The sequence below is a fragment of the Phocoena phocoena genome, chromosome 12 (genome assembly GCF_963924675.1).
Source record: "Phocoena phocoena chromosome 12, mPhoPho1.1, whole genome shotgun sequence".
NCBI classification, from domain to species: domain Eukaryota; kingdom Metazoa; phylum Chordata; class Mammalia; order Artiodactyla; family Phocoenidae; genus Phocoena; species Phocoena phocoena.
The window spans coordinates 78947194-78965633 of record NC_089230.1 but is presented as its reverse complement, the minus strand read 5'-3'; the positions used below and the strand labels follow the sequence as shown (position 1 = coordinate 78965633).

Here is an 18440-nt window from a genome sequence, read left to right as displayed (position 1 = left end):
TCCATAGGTTGTCTTTTTGTTTTGTTGATGGTTTCCTTTGCTGTGCAAAAGCTTATAAGTTTGATTAGGTCCCATTTGTTTCTTTTTGCTTTTACTTCTATTGCCTTGGGAGACTGACCTAAGAAAACATTGGTACTATTTATGTCAGAGAATGTTTTGCCTGTGTTCTCTGCCAGGAGCTTTATGGTGTCTCGTGTTAATCTTGGTGTTTGTTTTGTGTGGTCTTGGGTAAACACTCAGTATTCACCTTCTCATCCCCAGAAGGGGGCATTCAGTGAAAGCAAGAGTGTCACATAGGTTTCATCTCAAGTACCTCCCTGGAGTACTTTGTTGAGGGTTTGGTACAGTTTAGCAAAAATGACTTCCATGATCAGTTAGCTGCTAAAACTTCCATGAGCCTCTTGTTGTTAGGCATTTGCCGTTCCTGGACCAGTCAGGTTTTAAATCTTTTGCCATATTATGTTTCTGGCTATAATTTGAAGCTAGTTAATTTTCACATGAATTGTCATAATCTTCTCAAGTGTTTTTCTCTTTCCATGGAAGATAGAATCCCAAAGGAATTTCTTAATCCTGACATTGACATTAACATATTTATGCTTATTGTCTCTTTGTAGATCTACTCTAGTTTCCCATACACTGTCAGTCATTTGCCGTACTTCCACATCACGTTGGTTTCAGAAGTTTCATCTTAAAACGTCTAATTAATGTCATTCTTTGCATTTTCTTTTTTTGATAAGGACCTCAGTAGAAATTCATTACTTCACATTCACCAGAGGCTTCACATAGGAGGGAAGCCTTTTAAGTGTGATCAGCATGGTAAGTTTTAGTCGGAGTTCAGTACTTATGTTCATCAGAGAGTCCACACAGGAGAAAAGCCATGTAAGTGTGATGAGTGTGGTAAGGGCTTCAGTCAGAGTTCAGATCTTCAAATTCATCAGTTAGTCCACACGGGAGAAAAGTCCTATAAATGTGATGACTGTGGTAAGGGCTTTACCCAGCACTCAAATCTTCAAATCCATTAGAGGGTGCACACAGGAGAGAAGCCTTACAAATGTGACGACTGTGGGAAGGACTTTAGTCACAGCTCGGATCTTCGCATTCATCAGAGGGTCCATACGGAGTGAAGGGGGAAGCCCTATACTTGTCATGAATGTGGGAAGGGCTTCAGCAAGAGTTCCACACTTCACACTCACCAAAGAGTACATACTGCAGAGAAACCCTATAAATGTGAACAGTGTGGGAAGGGCTTCAGTCAGCATTCACATCTTCTCATTCATCAGAGAGTCCATACAGGAGAAAAATCTTTTGTTTCTCTTTGGTTATCCTCTCCTCTCTACAGGTTGACCTCCTGTTTACTCACTCTGCGCATGCTTATAATATTCTTTGCATTTTCTGTCTCTTTCCTTTAGTTCCTTATAGATAATCTTGATTTAGGAGGTCAAGATTTTAAAATCGTTTTTCTCTATTATCTTTTTTTTTTTTTCCGTTTTTGGTGCCAAAATTTATTTTCTTAAAAATCTAAAACCCTCTTAAAATCATTTTGTAATAACACAGTGATACAGAAGAGCTTCCATATTACAGATGTAAATTCAATGAAGAAGGGTATACTGGTATATAAACTGTTGTAAAATAAGCTTTGGGGGAACATATGAACATTAGGTGTTCAGTATGAACATTTTATATTTTCAGGTGAGGTGCAGGTACAGAAATCTGAGATTACTGATTGCTAGAACATTATTTAATTGAGCCCACAAAATGATTACAGAGTTGGGATTTTTAGGCCATAAATGAGGATTAAGTACAACGTTGAAGGCAATATTTAAAATGCCATCTCAGGGGGTATAAACCTTTACGTTGGGAAAGCAATTTCCTTTTTACCTGATTTCTCAAAATTAATTTCTCCAAAATTAATTTTCTCGAAGTGATTAGTGAGCCAATTCATAGTATTAGCTTATTTAACATTAGCTCTTTGGGTACTTTATATATTGGTTCTGTGGTTTTTTTGGTTTTTTGTTTGTTTGTTATTTTTGTAATCTATTTTGTGTATAGTAGGGTATATCTGTCAGTCCCAATCTCCCAATTTAACCCTCCCCCTGCCCCCCTAGTAACCATAAGATTGTTTTCTATATCTGTGACTCTATTTCTGTTTTGTAAATAATTTCATCTGTACCATCTTTTTAGATTCCACATATAAGCGTTATCATATGATATTTGTCTTTCTGTGTCTGACTGACTTCATTCAATATGACAATCTCTAGGTCCATCCATGTTGCTGCAAATAACATTATTTCATTCTTTTTTATGGATGAGTAATATTCCATTGTATATATGTACCACATTTCCTTTATCCATTCATCTGTCAATAGACACTTAGGTTGCTTCCATGTCTTGGCTATTGTAAATAGTGCTGCTATCAACATTGGAGTGCATGTATCTATACATAGAAAATCCTAAAGATGCTACAAAAAACTACTAGAGCTCATTAATGAATTTGGTTAAGTTGCAGGATACAAAATTAACACACAGAAATCTGTTGCATTTCTATACACTAACAATGAAAGATCAGAAAGAGAAAGTAAAGAAACAATCTCATTTACCATTGCAACAAAAAGAATAAAACACCTAGGAATAAACCTACCTAAGGAGACAAAAGGCCTGTACTCCAAAAACTATAAGACGTTGATGAAAGAAATCGAAGATGACACAAACAGATGGAAAGATATACCATGTTCTTGGATTGGAAGAATCATTGTTGTCAAAAATGACTATACATGGGCTTCCCTGGTGGCGCAGTGGTTGAGGGTCCGCCTGCCGATGCAGGGGACACGGGTTCGTGCCCCGGTCTGGGAAGATCCCACATGCCGTGGAGCGGCTAGGCCCGTGAGCCATGGCCGCTGAGCCTGTGGGTCCAGAGCCTGTGCTCCGCAACAGGAGAGGCCACAACAGTGAGAGGCCCGCATACCGAAAAAAAAAAAAAAAGACTATACTACCCAAGGCAAACTACAGATTCATGCAATCCCTATCAAATTACCAGTGGCATTTTTCACAAAACTAGAACAAAAAAATCTTAAAATTTATATGGAGACACAAAAGACCCTGAATGGTCAAAGCAATCTTGAGAAAGAAAAACGGAGCTGGAGGAATCAGGCTCCCTGACTTCAGACTATACTACAAAGCTGCAGTCATCAAAGCAGTATCGTACTGGCACAAAAACAGATATATAGATCAATGGAACAGGATAGAAAGCCCAGAGATAAATCCACGCACCTACAGTCAATTAATCTACAACAAAGGAGGCAAGACTATACAATGGAGGAAAGACAAGTCTCTTTCAATAAATGGTGCTAGGAAAACTGGACAGCTACATGTGAAAAAATGAAATTGGAACATTCTTTAACACCATACACAAAAATAAACTCAAAATGTATTAAAGACCTAAATGTAAGGCTCAGTACTATAAGACTCTTGGAGAAAAACATAGGGAGAACACTCTCTGACATAAATCGCAGCAAGATCTTTTTTGATCCACCTCCTAAAGTAATGAAAACAAAAACAAATGGGACCTAATTAAACTTAAAAGCTTTTGCACAGAAAAGGAAACAATAAACAAAACAAAAAGACAACCCACAGAATGGGAGAAAATATTTGCCAATGAAGCGACCGACAAGGGATTAATCTCCAAAATATACAAACAGCTCATGAAGCTCAGTAACAAAAAAACAAACAACCCAATCAGAAAATGGGCAGAATATCTAAATAGACATTTCTCCGAAGAAGACCAAAACATACAGATGGCCAAAAAGCACACGAAAAGATGCTAACATCACTAATTATTAGAGAAGTACAATGAGATGGCCATCATCAAAAAAAATCTACGAACAATAAATGCTGGAGAGGGTGTGAAGAAAAAGAAACCTTTCTACACTGTTGGTGGGAACGTAAATTAGTATGGCCACTGTGGAGAACAGTATGGAGATTCCTTAAAAAACTAAAAATAGAGCTACCATGTGATCCAGCGATCCCACTCCTGGGCATATACCCTCAGAAAACCACAATTCGAAGAGATACGTGTACCCTAATGTTCATTGCAGCGCTATTTACAATAGCCAGGACGTGGAAGCAACCTAAATGTCCATTGAGAGAGGAATAGATAAAGAAGATGTGGTACATATAAACAACGTTTTTCTCTATTATCAATAAAAATTTTCAGTTTCTCTCAGGGCTTGGACCCCTTGTTTTCCCCCCTTGTTAATTGTGTTAAGAGATAGAGAAAAATGTGACATAGACATGATGAGATAGCTGTAGTGGAGAGAAGAGTGTGAGTATATGATCAGGATTGAAATGATAATAGTTTTTAAAATGTCAGTCTCTGAGTAGGGCCTGGCAGGAAAACGATATAGAGACATACTTGAGCAAAATGATTTGCAGTGATATTGTGGGGATTACAAAGATTCCTAAAATACGTTTAAAAGGAAAAAGGTCTCTTGTGTACGTACAAAAATTTAATTACCAAGACCAAGAAAAGTTGGAGGAGAAAAAAAAAAACCATGTTTTAAGACAGCTGTCTCTGTAAATTAAATTACGCCAATAATTGGTTGTGTATTCCACACACAACCAGTGTGTATTTTCTGAATTCCAAATCTTGTCTGCCTCCTTTTTTACTTAGTGCCACATTCTAGTTCTTTAATACTCATTTGTATAGAAACTGCTTTTTATATCCAATCCATCTAACTAAGTTAGCCTTCATAGGAATATAGCTAACAGCTAGATGCTTTGACTGGAGCAGCTGGTCTGTAACCTCAGGTGTTCTTGGGAGCAGCTTTCCTTTCCTCTCCCTGGCTGAATCCTTATGTTTCTAGGTCTGCGACTGTATCGTTTCTCTGTGTGACAGAGTTAAGACATTCTCCGAGGTGACATAGTACTAACATCCCTTCCTTTCAACCATGTGATTTCATCTTTTTTGAATGTGTCGTGTAGTCTTTTCTGATGTGATTCATTAATCCAGTAAACACTTTTTCAGCCCCTGCCTTGTGCAGTTTCTAAACTCTGAGAAAACAGGTGACTAAAACATGATTTCTGCTTTTCCAGAGCTGACAGTATAATGAGAGGAAACAGATCAGTGCAAATAATTAGCTTAAAATAAAATGAGTACTAATAGAAGTATGGATAAAGTGCTGTGGAAGCTCTGAGTATTTGCTTCATCATGCTTAGTGTGGGATAGAGGTAGCTTCGTAACAAAGAATAGTTTGAATTTACTAGATAAGTAGGGAGGGCTTTGCTTGTGAAGAGAACAGCATATATGTAAGAGGGTGAAAGAAAACATCATGGAGAAATGCATGTGTTTGAGGTATAGTATTTTTGGAATTAAGACTGGAACATCAGTGCAGCCTTCTGCTTGGCAGGATACGGGGTTTAGACTTTTTTCCTTAGCTAATGGAATCATTGAGAGATTTTAAGCATTAGAATGGTAGAATCATATTTGAAAGATGACCTTGGCAGTAGGGGAGAAGGATTTGAAGCAAGCAAAATTGGAGTGAGGGAGATCATTTTAGGTAGGAGTTAAGCATCTGAAATATAGTGGCAGTGGAATTGGAGAGGAAGGAATGAGTTCAAGAGCTATTGGTAGAATTCACTTGACTGTGAGAAAGGAGACACAAGGACAAGTCAACGCTTACTCAGATTTCTAGCTTTGGTGTCCAGGAAAATAAAGGTGTTCAGACTGGACAATGGATGGGAAGGTGGAGTCACTCAGTGGGACTCTGTGATTGCACTAAACCAGAGTAATTGCATGGGTTTCTTAAGACAGTATTGTATACCAAGCTCAGAAAGATAATGCTAATTTTTATGTGTAGATGATCTCCTTATTTTAAAAATATCAGAAGATAAGAGGATGTAAAAGATAGGAAAATGGAAGTATTTAACAAACTTGGAATTATGCAGGTAGAGCATTTTAGTTTGTAGATTCATTAAGTTTTGTTTTAGAAACGTGTTCAGTTTTCTTTGCTGATGAAGTCAGATTGTAATAAATTTTAAATTGTTCTGTTTGGAGTTCGTTAAATCATTTAAAAATTCAAATTATGAATTAATTAGAAATGAAAATGATTGAATTTACATTGAAAAATAATGAAGAAAATTCTCTTTTGTGTGTCTTAAATTTAAAAAACCATTAAATTGAGAATTAGTTTAGTTTCCTTTATCTAAGCAGTTGTACCCAATGTTTGAATTCAGATTTTTCTTATTACCAATCTAAGAAGAGTAACCAACTTAGGGGAGGAAAAAATGTGTGTGTGTGTGTGTGTGTGTGTGTGTGTGTGAGAGAGAGAGAGAGAGAGAGAGAGAAAGGAGAGAGAGATTCAGTGCAAGAAGTGCTCTTCTGCCTTAGTTGCACAGAATAAGCTGAAGAGAATATTGGTACACTTGATGAAAATGGTCCACAGTTTGGGGGCTGGCAGAGAGATCCTGGTAAAGAAAAGGCAGGAGCAACCAGGAGATGGCCACTGGCTCTGACCTAAAGTTCTGTTTTTCTTTATTGTACATATTGAAACATTAGTTTATTTTAACTAAAACATAATTTGATAATATAAGTTAGTATTTTTTCATAGCAAAAGATCATGAGGAATTTATAAAGTTTAATTTCAGTACTTTTTTTTCCCCCCTTCCTTTAGATCGTATAATGAAAAAAACAGAAGAGTCTGAATCACACCTGGATTCTGAAATTAAAAGGAAAGTTGCACAGAAACGTCACAGTAGTACATGTCAGTCTACCCCACATTCTCTGTCTCCTGCTTCCAAAAAATGTTTAACTGATTTAGAGGTGGGTAGAGAAATTATTCTTTGTTGCTAATCAATTGGTATTTTTATTAATACTATTTTTAGTATTTATTAAATTCTAGGTGACCTTTTGAATAGGACTGGAAGAGAACTAGAAAAGTTATTTAGGCAAACTTTTCTGCCTTCATTAGATCATTTTTCAGTTATCAAAAATCCAGAATATATATCTTTCTGAAAAGAATTTGTGAGTACTTCCCTGCAGCATACTTCAAATGATTGCTCTCAATCAGAAGTTTTTAGAAATAAGTTTAAATTTATAGAAAAAATGATAAGTATCCACATATTCTTCCATTTAATTCCCCAGTTTTCCACATTTGCTTTATTGTTCTCCCTCACTCTGCCTTCCTCTGTGTGTGTGTGTGTGTGTGTGTATTTTTCTGTACCATTTGAGTATAAGTAAGGCAGAATGCCCATTTACTACATAATACTTTAGTGTGTGTTTCCTTAAAAAAAAAAAATTCCTATATAACCAGAGTACAACTGTCAAATATTTTTAATTAACATGGATCCAAAATTATCATCTAATCCACAAACTTCACTCAAATTTTCCCTAACCAGTGTCCTTTATGGGAACAGGATCATGTACATTTAGTTGTCATGATCTTCAGTCTTCTTTAATCTGGAATAATTCCTTGATATTCCCTTCTTATTAATAACCTTGATATTTATAAAGAATATAGGCCTCTTACTTTGTACCTCAAGTTGGGTTTGTCTAATGGTTCATCATGATTTATACATTTTTCAAGAATCCTCAGAAGTGATGCTTTGATCTTATTGCATCACATCGGGAAGTATATAATGTTGATTTTCACATTACTCACTTTTAAGATGTACTCTTCTAGATTTTTCCCGGTATTTTAGTAGGTATTTTTAATAGATATTTCTATACTCGTTTATTTATTTTACTTATTTATTTTTGGCTGCGTTGGGACTTTGTTGCCGTGCATGGGCTTTCTCTAGTTGTGGCGAGTGGGCTTCTCATTGCCGTGGCTTCTCCTGTTGCGGAGCACGGGCTCTAGGCATGCGAGCTTCAGTAGTTGCAGCATGTGGGCTTCAGTAGTTGCAGCACAGGCTCAGTAGTTGTGGCTTGCCAGCTCTAGATCTTGGGCTCAGTAGTTGTGGCACACGGGCTTAGTTGCTCCACGGCATGTGGGATCTTCCCAGACCAGAGCTTGAACCTGGGTCCCCTGCATTGGCAGGCGGATTCTTAACCACTGCACCACCAGGAAAGTCCCTGTACTCATTTATTAATAAGAGTTTTTTCTTATCCCACGTTTACTTATATATTTTTCTGTTTTTATCAGCTTAGACACATAGATTCTTATTTTACACAAAACGGTTATACTCTATAACTATCATTTTTCATTTTGATGCTCAAATTGTCCCAGACTTGGCCCATGGAAAGTTCTTCAAGCTGGCTACTGTTTCTTTTTGACATATTCCCATCATTATTTGAGTACTTACTTTATGGTATATCCAGATGGTCTAGACTTCTTTGTATTTTCTCTTCATCAGCCCTAGTCATGCATTTCTCCCAAGGAGCCATTGTTTCTATAAGTGGAGGGAAGATATTTGGGCAATAGTTGTGCTCATTGCTACTGGGTGTCACATTTATAGGCCCTCTCAGCGACTGAACTAGGAAATATTTGTGTGCATCTGTGTTAATATTCAGTACTTATTAAAATCTATGAGTTTACATTGACAATTCCATTTCTAGTCCAACACCACAGTGTTTACTTTAGCCTTTTGTATGTTGCATGTTTGTAACTGCCTTCTCTGACAGTGAGAAACCTGTCTCCCATCGTCTCCAGTGTAATTACTTATTTGCTCCATTGCCTTTTACGTGCCCAGTCCTCTGACATGCCAGCCTAAGGTCGGCTTGGGACATACTGGCCTTCCCCACAGTGCTTGGCCCACTGCTTGACCCAGGGCAAGGAGGAGAGAGGAAGAAAGCTCCTTCCCAGACACATCATCCTTTCTCCATTAGGCATGCAAGCCAAAAACCTCAGAATTTTTTTTTTTAACATCTAATATATATTTTCTTCCTTTTTATGTTTATTCCCGTGCCACTTATGCTTTTCTTAGTGGAGATAAAGAATAGATTGGTGCCATCCTGTACATAACTTTAAATTCTTGAATAAGATTAGTGGTAGTCTGTGAAATTTCACACTATGTACTGCTTGTAAGAAAACAAGGTCTTTGGTATTTAATGAGACTATAAAAAGTTCAGAATATTTACACAGTATGACATTATCTCAGTGGTGTCTCATCAAAGGCAGGCTCTTTCTTATTAAGTATAGTTGGTTATTATTGTGTAGAGACTGGCAGATAACTATGTGATATGTAATTTGGATTTATTTTATTTTGTAAGTTTCCACTGACCAAAAGGGAGGAAATGACACTTTAATTAATCTTTGTTTCCCAAAAGAAATTATACTTAGCATACAATTGTTAGGAAAATTTACTACTTTACTAAAAGTAATTGAGCATTATTGAGATTCTAGTTTTTAGGTCACTAGGTTGATAAAATTCTTAATCTCTAGTTTTTATCATGAAAAATTTAATATCATGTTTGGTTCAGCTGATCTGCATTTTACTCCTAATTGTTGCAAATGGTTCTAAGATACATGTTTCTTGGCTGATGGAAGGCTTATGATAATAGCTCATGATATATTTCCTTCTATATTTTAATATTAAAAATTTTAATAGTAGAGAAGTGCTTTTTCTGTTTCTGTATCAATTTTATATAATTTTATATAAGAAAATATGTGAAAGTATGCCTTTCCATGGGGTTCTTTTTATTGAAATATGTCCTTTATTATAGACAATAAAGTATTGGAGACAGTCTGAACCCAGCTCCTCGATTCTTAAAAGGCAGAGTTAGGTCATACATAGCTGATTCCCACTGTGGCAGAGGGGGGTCTAGCTCCCACATAAATGAACGTATTTAAACTTTTTTGAGTGTACCATGATATTTTTTAAACCTAGCTAGAGGTGGAAATATGTCTATGCTCATCATGAAAATAATGGGGTTTAGATAATTTTTTAGAGGATTAGAGCGTAGTATGTAGATAGGGACTGCTCTATTGTTTATGGGTTTCCCTTTCTGGTACAGTAGGACGTGGTCAACCATTTGCATTATTTGTATATTTATTTTCCTTCTTATAGACATAAGTGCTACAGAACCTTGTTCACATAAATAGGTACATGAGTATGGAAAGAGTTTTATTACAGTAATATCACCAAGTACCTTGAACTCCTTCTGTGTTATATGCTTCAAAATTACATGACACTCTACTGTCAAAAAACATTTTTTAATGATATAACAATTGTAAGAGGCCTAGATTAGGCCTTCCTTAAAATATTTTTGAAGTACTGTCTTAGAAATAAATTATCTTGTAAAAGTTTTTGTTAATCAGAACTTAGAATTGATTCATTTTTCCAACATTTAAAATTATCCTTCTGCTTGGTTCGGTGATTTTTATACCGCAAGGCAGTGCACCCTTGTAATATTTCAAATGGAAGATGGGTTTAGTGTTCTTTTTTTGTTTTTGCTTTTAAGTATGAGAAGAACAATTGTGGCAGGTGGTGCTTTGACATGAGAAGCATAATCAAATCAGTTTTTGGAAAGGTTACATGTGTGAATTGAGGATCTAGATGTTGATTCCCTTGAGATTATATATGTCCTGTATGCCTTAGAAAATCTTTATGTAACCCTTGAGGAATATACATAGTCCAATTTGAAGACTGCTGCACTAGATGGTTTGAACATTCCTTCCAGCATTCTGATGATAGATCTCAAATAACATTCAGGGTTTTGTGGTAGCCATAGTGATGATGATGGGAAGTAGGAGATTTAATTTTGAGATTACTGTTGTTGCTGTTCCATGATGTTGAAATAAAATGCCAAAGTCTTTTGTTTCTTTCCTTATTTTTTGGAATTTAAGGTTTCTAAACAGTGTGGATATTGTCCAAAATGTGGAAAAGAAAAAGAAAACCAGACCAAATGCCAAAGTTGTGGTATTCCTTTTCCTAAGGATTTGCAAAGAAATTGCAGACAAGCTGTAACTTTGAATGAATCTACTGGATTATTAAGAACATCAATTCATCAGAATTCTGGAGGACAGAAGTCACAAAACACAGCATTACCAGCCAAGAAGTTTTATGGCAACAGTGTGGGAAAGGTTCCAGTTGATATTATTGTGAGTTGTGATGATAGTGGACAGAATAATTTACAGACTAATGGGAAAGTCATTCTACCTAGGGCAAAAGTAGCCAAAATCACAAATCTGAAAGAGAGGAAAACAAGCCTGTTAGACCTAAATGACCCAAGTAAGTATTTTACTCCCTTTAGTATTGCTGATATCAATCCGTTATTTTTCACATATATTTTTAATGTGAGCATGAGCATATTTCAGAACTGTAATTTTAAAAGGTATCTTCTTGTGTCAATTATGTGCCATGGTTTTGAGGTAGATTATTAAAACTGTCCATGTAGTTGGAAAATATAACTGACTTTGTTCTTATTCCATCCATCTTAAATAGTTAAAAAAAAAAAAAAAGGCACAGACCTTGGCCCTAGTCTTAGGTCAAGTGCCAGTTATGCCCCATTTTGTAACTTTGACCCGGTTAATTTAATCTCTCTGATCTATAAGTGGATATATTTCCTTCCTGATAGGGTTCTTGAGGGAGTAAATTTAAAAATAACATGAAGTGCCTAGCATAGCTCAGTAGAGCTGAAAATTCATTCCTGTACTACTTTTGTTCATCTCCTAAATCTTTTTTCCTATCTTTAGTCACATGTACATATGTGTATGTATATGAAATGCAGTCCTTTTTGTAACAAATGGCACAAGATTGGAAACAGTCATGAACTGGTTGAATCAACTATAGTGTACGTAGCTGTACAGGGGGGAAGAAAGATCTTATTTAATATTGTGTAGAGTGATTTCCAAGATGTGTAATCAAGTAAATAAAGCAAGGTGCAGATCAGAGCTTATAGTATGCTACTCTTTATTTATGAAGTGTGGGAGGATATAGGTTTTTTTTTTTTTTAATGAAAAGATATATCAAAAGCTAATTTTAAAAAGAAGTTAGTTGGAAGTGTAGGAAACAGTGTAGGAGTTAGGGATAGATGCTAGATTTCTCCAAATATACCTTGTTTTATAGATTTGACTTTGGAACCATGTAAATGTTCTACATGATTATAAAACAAAATTAAGTCGGAGATTTAAAACAACAATAAAATCAAAAACAAAATGAAACCAATGAACTTAATTATATATCTAGTTGGTGGCTTGAACACACAGAATTATTTCAAATTAATTTACATTAAATTAATATTGTGGCTATACATCCCTGATGTTCAAACAGAACTCCAAATAAATCCTGACTGTATTCAGTAACATTATTATTAATAATATTACTATTGCTTTTTTTTTTTTTTTTTTTTTTTTTTTTGCGGTACGTGAGCCTCTCACTGCTGTGGCCTCTCCCGTTGCGGAGCACAGGCTCCGGACGCGCAGGCCCAGCGGCCATGGCTCACAGGCCCAGCCGCTCTGCAGCATGTGGGATCTTCCTGGACCAGGGCACGAACCCGTGTCCCCTGCATCGGCAGGCGGACTCTCAACCAGTGGGCCACCAGGGAAGCCCCAAAGTGTAGATTTTAAAAAACAGATTTTTCTAGTTGCAAAGTCTCTATATACTTTATCATTCTTAAATTTGTATTCCTATTAAAATAGTTTATTATTATGAAGCTTTTATTCTGTCCTTGGTGGTCAAATAATAAAATGTACAATGTCTCAAGTAGTGATAAACTCTATGTGGAAAAGTGAAGCAGGTCCAGGAAATAGAGAGTGACAAGTGTCACAATGAAGAAGCTTGCAATTTTAGATTAAGTGGTGGAATTTGAGATAGGTAGGTGAAAAAGTTACTTGATAGAGTAACTTTTTTTTTTTTTTTTTTTTGTTTTTTTTTTTTGTTTTTTTTTGCTGTATGCGGGCCTCTCACTGTTGTGGCCTCTCCCGTTGCGGAGCACAGGCTCCGGACGCGCAGGCTCAGCGGCCATGGCTCACGGGCCCAGCCGCTCCGCGGCATGTGGGATCTTCCCGGACCGGGGCACGAACCCGTGTCCCCTGCATCGGCAGGCGGACTCTCAACCACTGCGCCACCAGGGAAGCCCGATAGAGTAACTTTTGAACATTGCCTAGAATGAAGTGAGGAGGAAGATAGGCTGATTTCTGTGGAACAAGTTTGTAATGTAAATGCAAAGACCATATATTAGTCAGCTTGGGTTGCCATAACAGAATACTATAGACTGAGTGGGCTTAAACAACAGAGATTTATTGTCTCACAGTTCTGGATGCTGCAACTCCAAGATTAAGGTGCCATCAGGTGAGGCCTCTCTTCCAGGCTTGCCGATAGCCACCTTCTTTCTGTGTATTTACATGGCCTTTCTTTTGTGCTTGCGCAGAGAGGGAGAGGGAGATTTCTGTCATTTCTTTTTCCTATTTCACCAGTCCTTTCAAATTAAGGCCTCACCTTTATGACCTCATTTATTAACCTTTATTACCTCTTTATAGGCCCTGTCTCCAAATATAGTTGCATTGGGGATTAGGGCTTCAACATATGAATTTTGAAGGGACAGAATTTAGTCCGTAGCAGACCCTGATACAGAATCTTATGTATATTCATATAGAATATATTCCATGTTTTATATAGAATCAAAGCAGCTATGAAAACAGCTCTTTAACTGTTGTCATCTTTGCATACTCTCTCCCCATTTACTTTACAGTTATGGTGACATTGAGCACAATCCTCTATTTTAAGTTAATAAAACAAGAGCTATGTAGTACAATTCTATATGTTGCAGTATTGGGGCTTTAAAATAAGTTTGTTTGTTTTTTCTAAGATCTTTATTGGAGTATAATTGCTTTACAATGGTGTGTTAGTTTCTGCTTTATAACAAAGTGAATCAGCTATTCGTATACATATATCCCCACATCTCCTCCCTCTGCGTCTCCCTCCCTCCCACCCTCCCTATCCCACCCCTCTCCGCGGTCACAAAGCACTGAGCTCATCTCCCTGTGCTATGCGGCTGCTTCCCACTAGCTATCTGTTTTACGTTTGGTAGTGTATCTATGTCCATGCCACGCTCTCACTTTGTCACAGCTTACCCTTCCCCCTCCCCATATCCTCAAGTCCATGCTCTAGTTAAAATAAGTTTTTGATAGAGTAGCTGTAGAAGTTTTAATGTTTCTGAAGCACAATAAAAATTACTGTAGGTTGAACACTAGGCTTACCGTTTAATATGTATTTCTGCTTAGCTTTTCATAAACAACATAAGCAGTTCATGGACTTTTTAAAAGCTTACATATGACGGGCACTATGCTATAAACCTTTTACATATTAACTCATTTGTTCTTAAGACAGTCCTTTGAAATAGGACTTTATTGTCCCCAGTATCGCAGAGGAGAACTGAGGCAAATAGCTAGTAAGTAGCAAGACCCTAATTTTCAAGTGTGTGTAAATCAGCTTGGACCTTCTAATCTGGCCTGTTAGATTTTGTGTTAATAAAATACCAGTTCTGAAAAAGATCAACTTTAGCATTTGCTCCTGAGACTGGATAGCAAAATAAAAAAGATGAATGGTGTGATGCTAGGGGTGATGCCTCTCTGGGACTTGTATATGACTCAAAAAATATTAACTAAGCATTTATGTGTATGATACGGAAAAAGAAAATTGCTCGTACAAGTTTATACATTGTTCAATACATGACTTTCTTTGCCAAGCAGTTTTAGATGCTGGGAATATAGCAGTAAGCAAGGCAGTATTTTTGCTCTTTTACAGTTTATATTAGTGGGGAGAGACAAATGAGCAAGTAAACATCCACAACAAAAGACAACAGAAATTTAAATTAGTTGATGTGAATAAGTACCTGTGTGCTACTTTAGATTGGGTGGTCAATCAAAAAGTGGTATTTAAGCTAATATTTGATGACCAAAATGCAAAAAAGTGTTAGGGGAATTACAGTCAGACAGGAACAGAAAAAATGCCAGTATACCTGGAAAAAATGCCGGTATACCTGGTGGTGGTGTTTGAGGAACAGAAAAAAGCCGGTATACCTGGAACATAAAGAGGGAAAAATGGAGTAGTATGAGAAAGTAGGGTAGGGCCAGATTACGTAAATGTATGAACCAGAGTAAGGAGTTAGTATTTGACTCAAGTACAGTATGCTGGCTCTGTGCAATTACAATATAGAGATGAGTTTGATAAGATTCAATGTTGAGTACAAATTAATATAATGTCTTGCCCACGTTCATTTACTAAACAAGATTTATTAAGCATTAGGCACTGGTCCAAGTTCTCCCAAAGACCAGTTGTGATGTTAGTGATTCCTTGTGTGAGATAAAATTATTTGGTCACATGCAATTTTACACACATTTAAAATGCGTGCTATTTTGTGAATAATTGATATGCAGATTATCTTCATACCTAAGACTTTCTGGAACTCTGAAATAAACCTACTGATAAACATTTAATTTTTGCTGTAACTTGTGTATGTTTCTGTGTGGGTGATTGTGATGGACTGTAGAATCAATTTTACATTTGTATGTTGTTTAAAAAAATGTCAGTTCTAATTGTTCTCCAAATTTAACTTTTCATCAGATAGAATGAATTATATCTTAATTTTTATTAATCTCAGATCTGGAGGAGATTGAAAGCAAATATATTTCCCACTTTGTTCATGTGTTTACATTTTTAACTGACAGGAATGAAATATCTGAAGTATTTAACATTTTCTTTGTAGTCATTTTGTCCAGTGATGATGATGATGATGACGACAGTGATAGGACTAACAGAAGAGAAAGCATCTCTCCTCAACCTGCTGATTCAGCATGTTCATCCCCAGCACCATCCACGGGAAAAGTAGAAGCAGCGCTAAATGAAAACACCTGTAGAGTAGAGCATGAACTAAGAAGCATTCCAGCAGATTCAGAATTAAATACAGTTACCTTGCCAAGAAAAGCAAGAATGAAAGACCAGGTACTTTTCATATTTATTGACATTTATTCAGATTAAATCTCCTTTGGTATGTAAATATTTGTGGGGGAGGACAATTTGGCAGTATCTTAGGAGAAGAATGAATTAGTCATGAAGTAGAACTTAAAATAACACTTGGAAGCCTATTTGAAAGAACATTAAAACACATACAAAAATAAATTTAAATTAAAGGCTTAAAGTGTAAAAAGTTCAGCAAGAAACAACAATAACCTTATAGTAAGTGACATGTAAGTGTAAATATACTTGTATAATCTAGTGGGCAGGAAAAGGTCATTCTAACTTGGGTGTATTTTACCATAATATTGTGGTTTTACTATATTTTATATTTTACTGTATAAAATTTTTAAAATACTCAGATGGCAAAGATAACAGAAATTATGTCTATAGACAATAGATCTAGAAAGGGATATTTGTAATAATGCAGATAACATACACTAATATCTATAATAGACCAAGGGACAGAATTTAGTCCTCTTTTAAAAATTAGAGGAAAAAAGAAAATAAAAGAAGATAGGAATAGATAAGAGAAAATTCAGGTAATAAACTTTTATAGAAAAAGTACATATTAAAGAAAATGAAATATAACCATGTACTTAACAGACTTTCAAAATTAATGCAAAATCGATTAATATGTACTACTGGCAACAATCCAAGGCAAAGGGTACTTCCCTTATATGCTGATGAAAAAAAATTAAGTTGTTATGGCCTTTTGGGAAAGCAATGTAAAACATCTACTAAAATATTTAAAAGGTATACTGAATGACCAAGTAATTCATTCCCTAGACTCAATCTCAAAGGAATTCTCTCTCTCCAGTGCTTAGACTGTATGTATAAATATGATTATTAGCAAACATAATCATTGCCCATTAATATAGAAATGGCTGAAGAAACTATATCTATACCATGGACTGTTATGCAGCCACTGACAATAAAAATCAGAGCTATACCAATGACTTTTAGGATTTCTACATGGCCCTGCTTAGTGAGAATACCAAGATGCAGAAATATGTGCATATTTTCTTATTTTTGTAAAAAGAACTTTAAAAAACTTGTATGTTAAAAAGTTATATGTGTATGTACATATGTCAGGAATTCTAGAAGTTATAGATAAAAATATGGAACCATACATGTTTGATGAAGATAGGAACTGTAAGAAATGAAAAACAAAATAGCTATAATAAAATATAGTTAAAATTATAGAAAAAATATAGATTGATATTTTTAATATAATCTTGGGGAATACCTTTCCAAACATTTCAATACAAGCAAAAATAATAAATGAAGAGATGAATATATTTGATTAAATGGAAGATACAGAACAGTGAACCAAAACACCATCCACAGAATTTGATAGGTAATGCAAATGGGAAAAAATAGTGAAGTAAGAGACAGAGTATGAGTTGGTCCTTTATATATTTTTAATTTCTTAAAAATCAAGAAATAGAAGCAAACCATAGAAAAATGAGTAAAGGGTATGAATAGAGTTTTTTTTTTAAGTAAAGTACTAAAAAAGAAATTAAAGTAAAATATATTTTAAGTGTTAGATGGCTAAAACATTTAAACTATAGTAGTATTTATTCTTGGCTAGTGTTTGGAGGAATGGAATATTGGCTGCGTAAATTGGTATAATTATGCTGGTGGGCAATTTGGTGATAATTGTATATTCCAGGATTTAGCTGCAAAAATGCTTGCCAGAGAATATTGTGTCATGGGGAAAGGTCAGAAAGAACTCAGATGTCCAGCATAGGAGGGCTCAGTTAAATAAACGTGGATTTCCATGAATTTGTGAGCAGTTTTTACACTGACACACTGAATAGTACGGGTTCCTCTGTGCCAGTTTACAGGCCCCTTGGGAGGATGTGGACCGCCCAAGTTCTAGACTCAGTCTCTCCGCTATGGATTCAGCTGGAGCAGCTCTTAAATTATCTAACTTATTATTGAGCTAAATAACGTCTCATTTGAAGAAATAATTCTAAAGCTAAAAAAAGTTTTTAAACTGCTCTAATAGGTTTCTGTTAATAACCTGGGAAAATATTCATGATAAATCTGTTAATAAGCCTGAGAAAGCAGTTTACAGAAATAAATATGTGTGTGTGTATCACATTTTGTTTTAATACATATTTTTTCCTGTGACATAGATCACAGAAATGTCTCTAGAGGGATAATGGGAGTAGTGACTATTTTGTGCAGTGGACATTTTTTTCTCCTCTTGATTTTTAATCAAGATCATGTTTTATTCTTGTGATGATAATAAGGTTTTTAACATAATTACTTTTAATTACATTTAATTTAAAGTATATTTATATAAAATACATTTTTATATTATGATTAATTTGCATTTGAGAGTGACTGTGAAATCTTAACAGATCAAGTCATTTAACACTTTTTAATATATAAAGAAGCATCATTTTATAATATAAATAACCATTTTCCTAAATTATATGTTTTCTAAAGAGCTGCTAATTTAATCCAAATACTACAACCACTACCACTATTACTAGCTAACTTTTATCCAGCATTTTACTGTGCATGAAGTACAGTGCTAA

At 35.5% G+C, this 18440-nt stretch overlaps 1 protein-coding gene across 1 annotated transcript in view; it reads left to right on the top strand.

Annotated features, from left to right (window-relative positions):
* The window catches only part of SENP6 (SUMO specific peptidase 6), a 101502-nt gene that overhangs the window by 53414 nt on the left and 29648 nt on the right, over positions 1-18440 (top strand). Inside the window, exons 8-10 of the mRNA XM_065888734.1 lie at positions 6666-6814; positions 10869-11163; positions 15641-15876. Coding sequence (XP_065744806.1) covers positions 6666-6814; positions 10869-11163; positions 15641-15876 — 680 coding nt within the window. The remainder of the gene's footprint in view (positions 1-6665; positions 6815-10868; positions 11164-15640; positions 15877-18440) is intronic.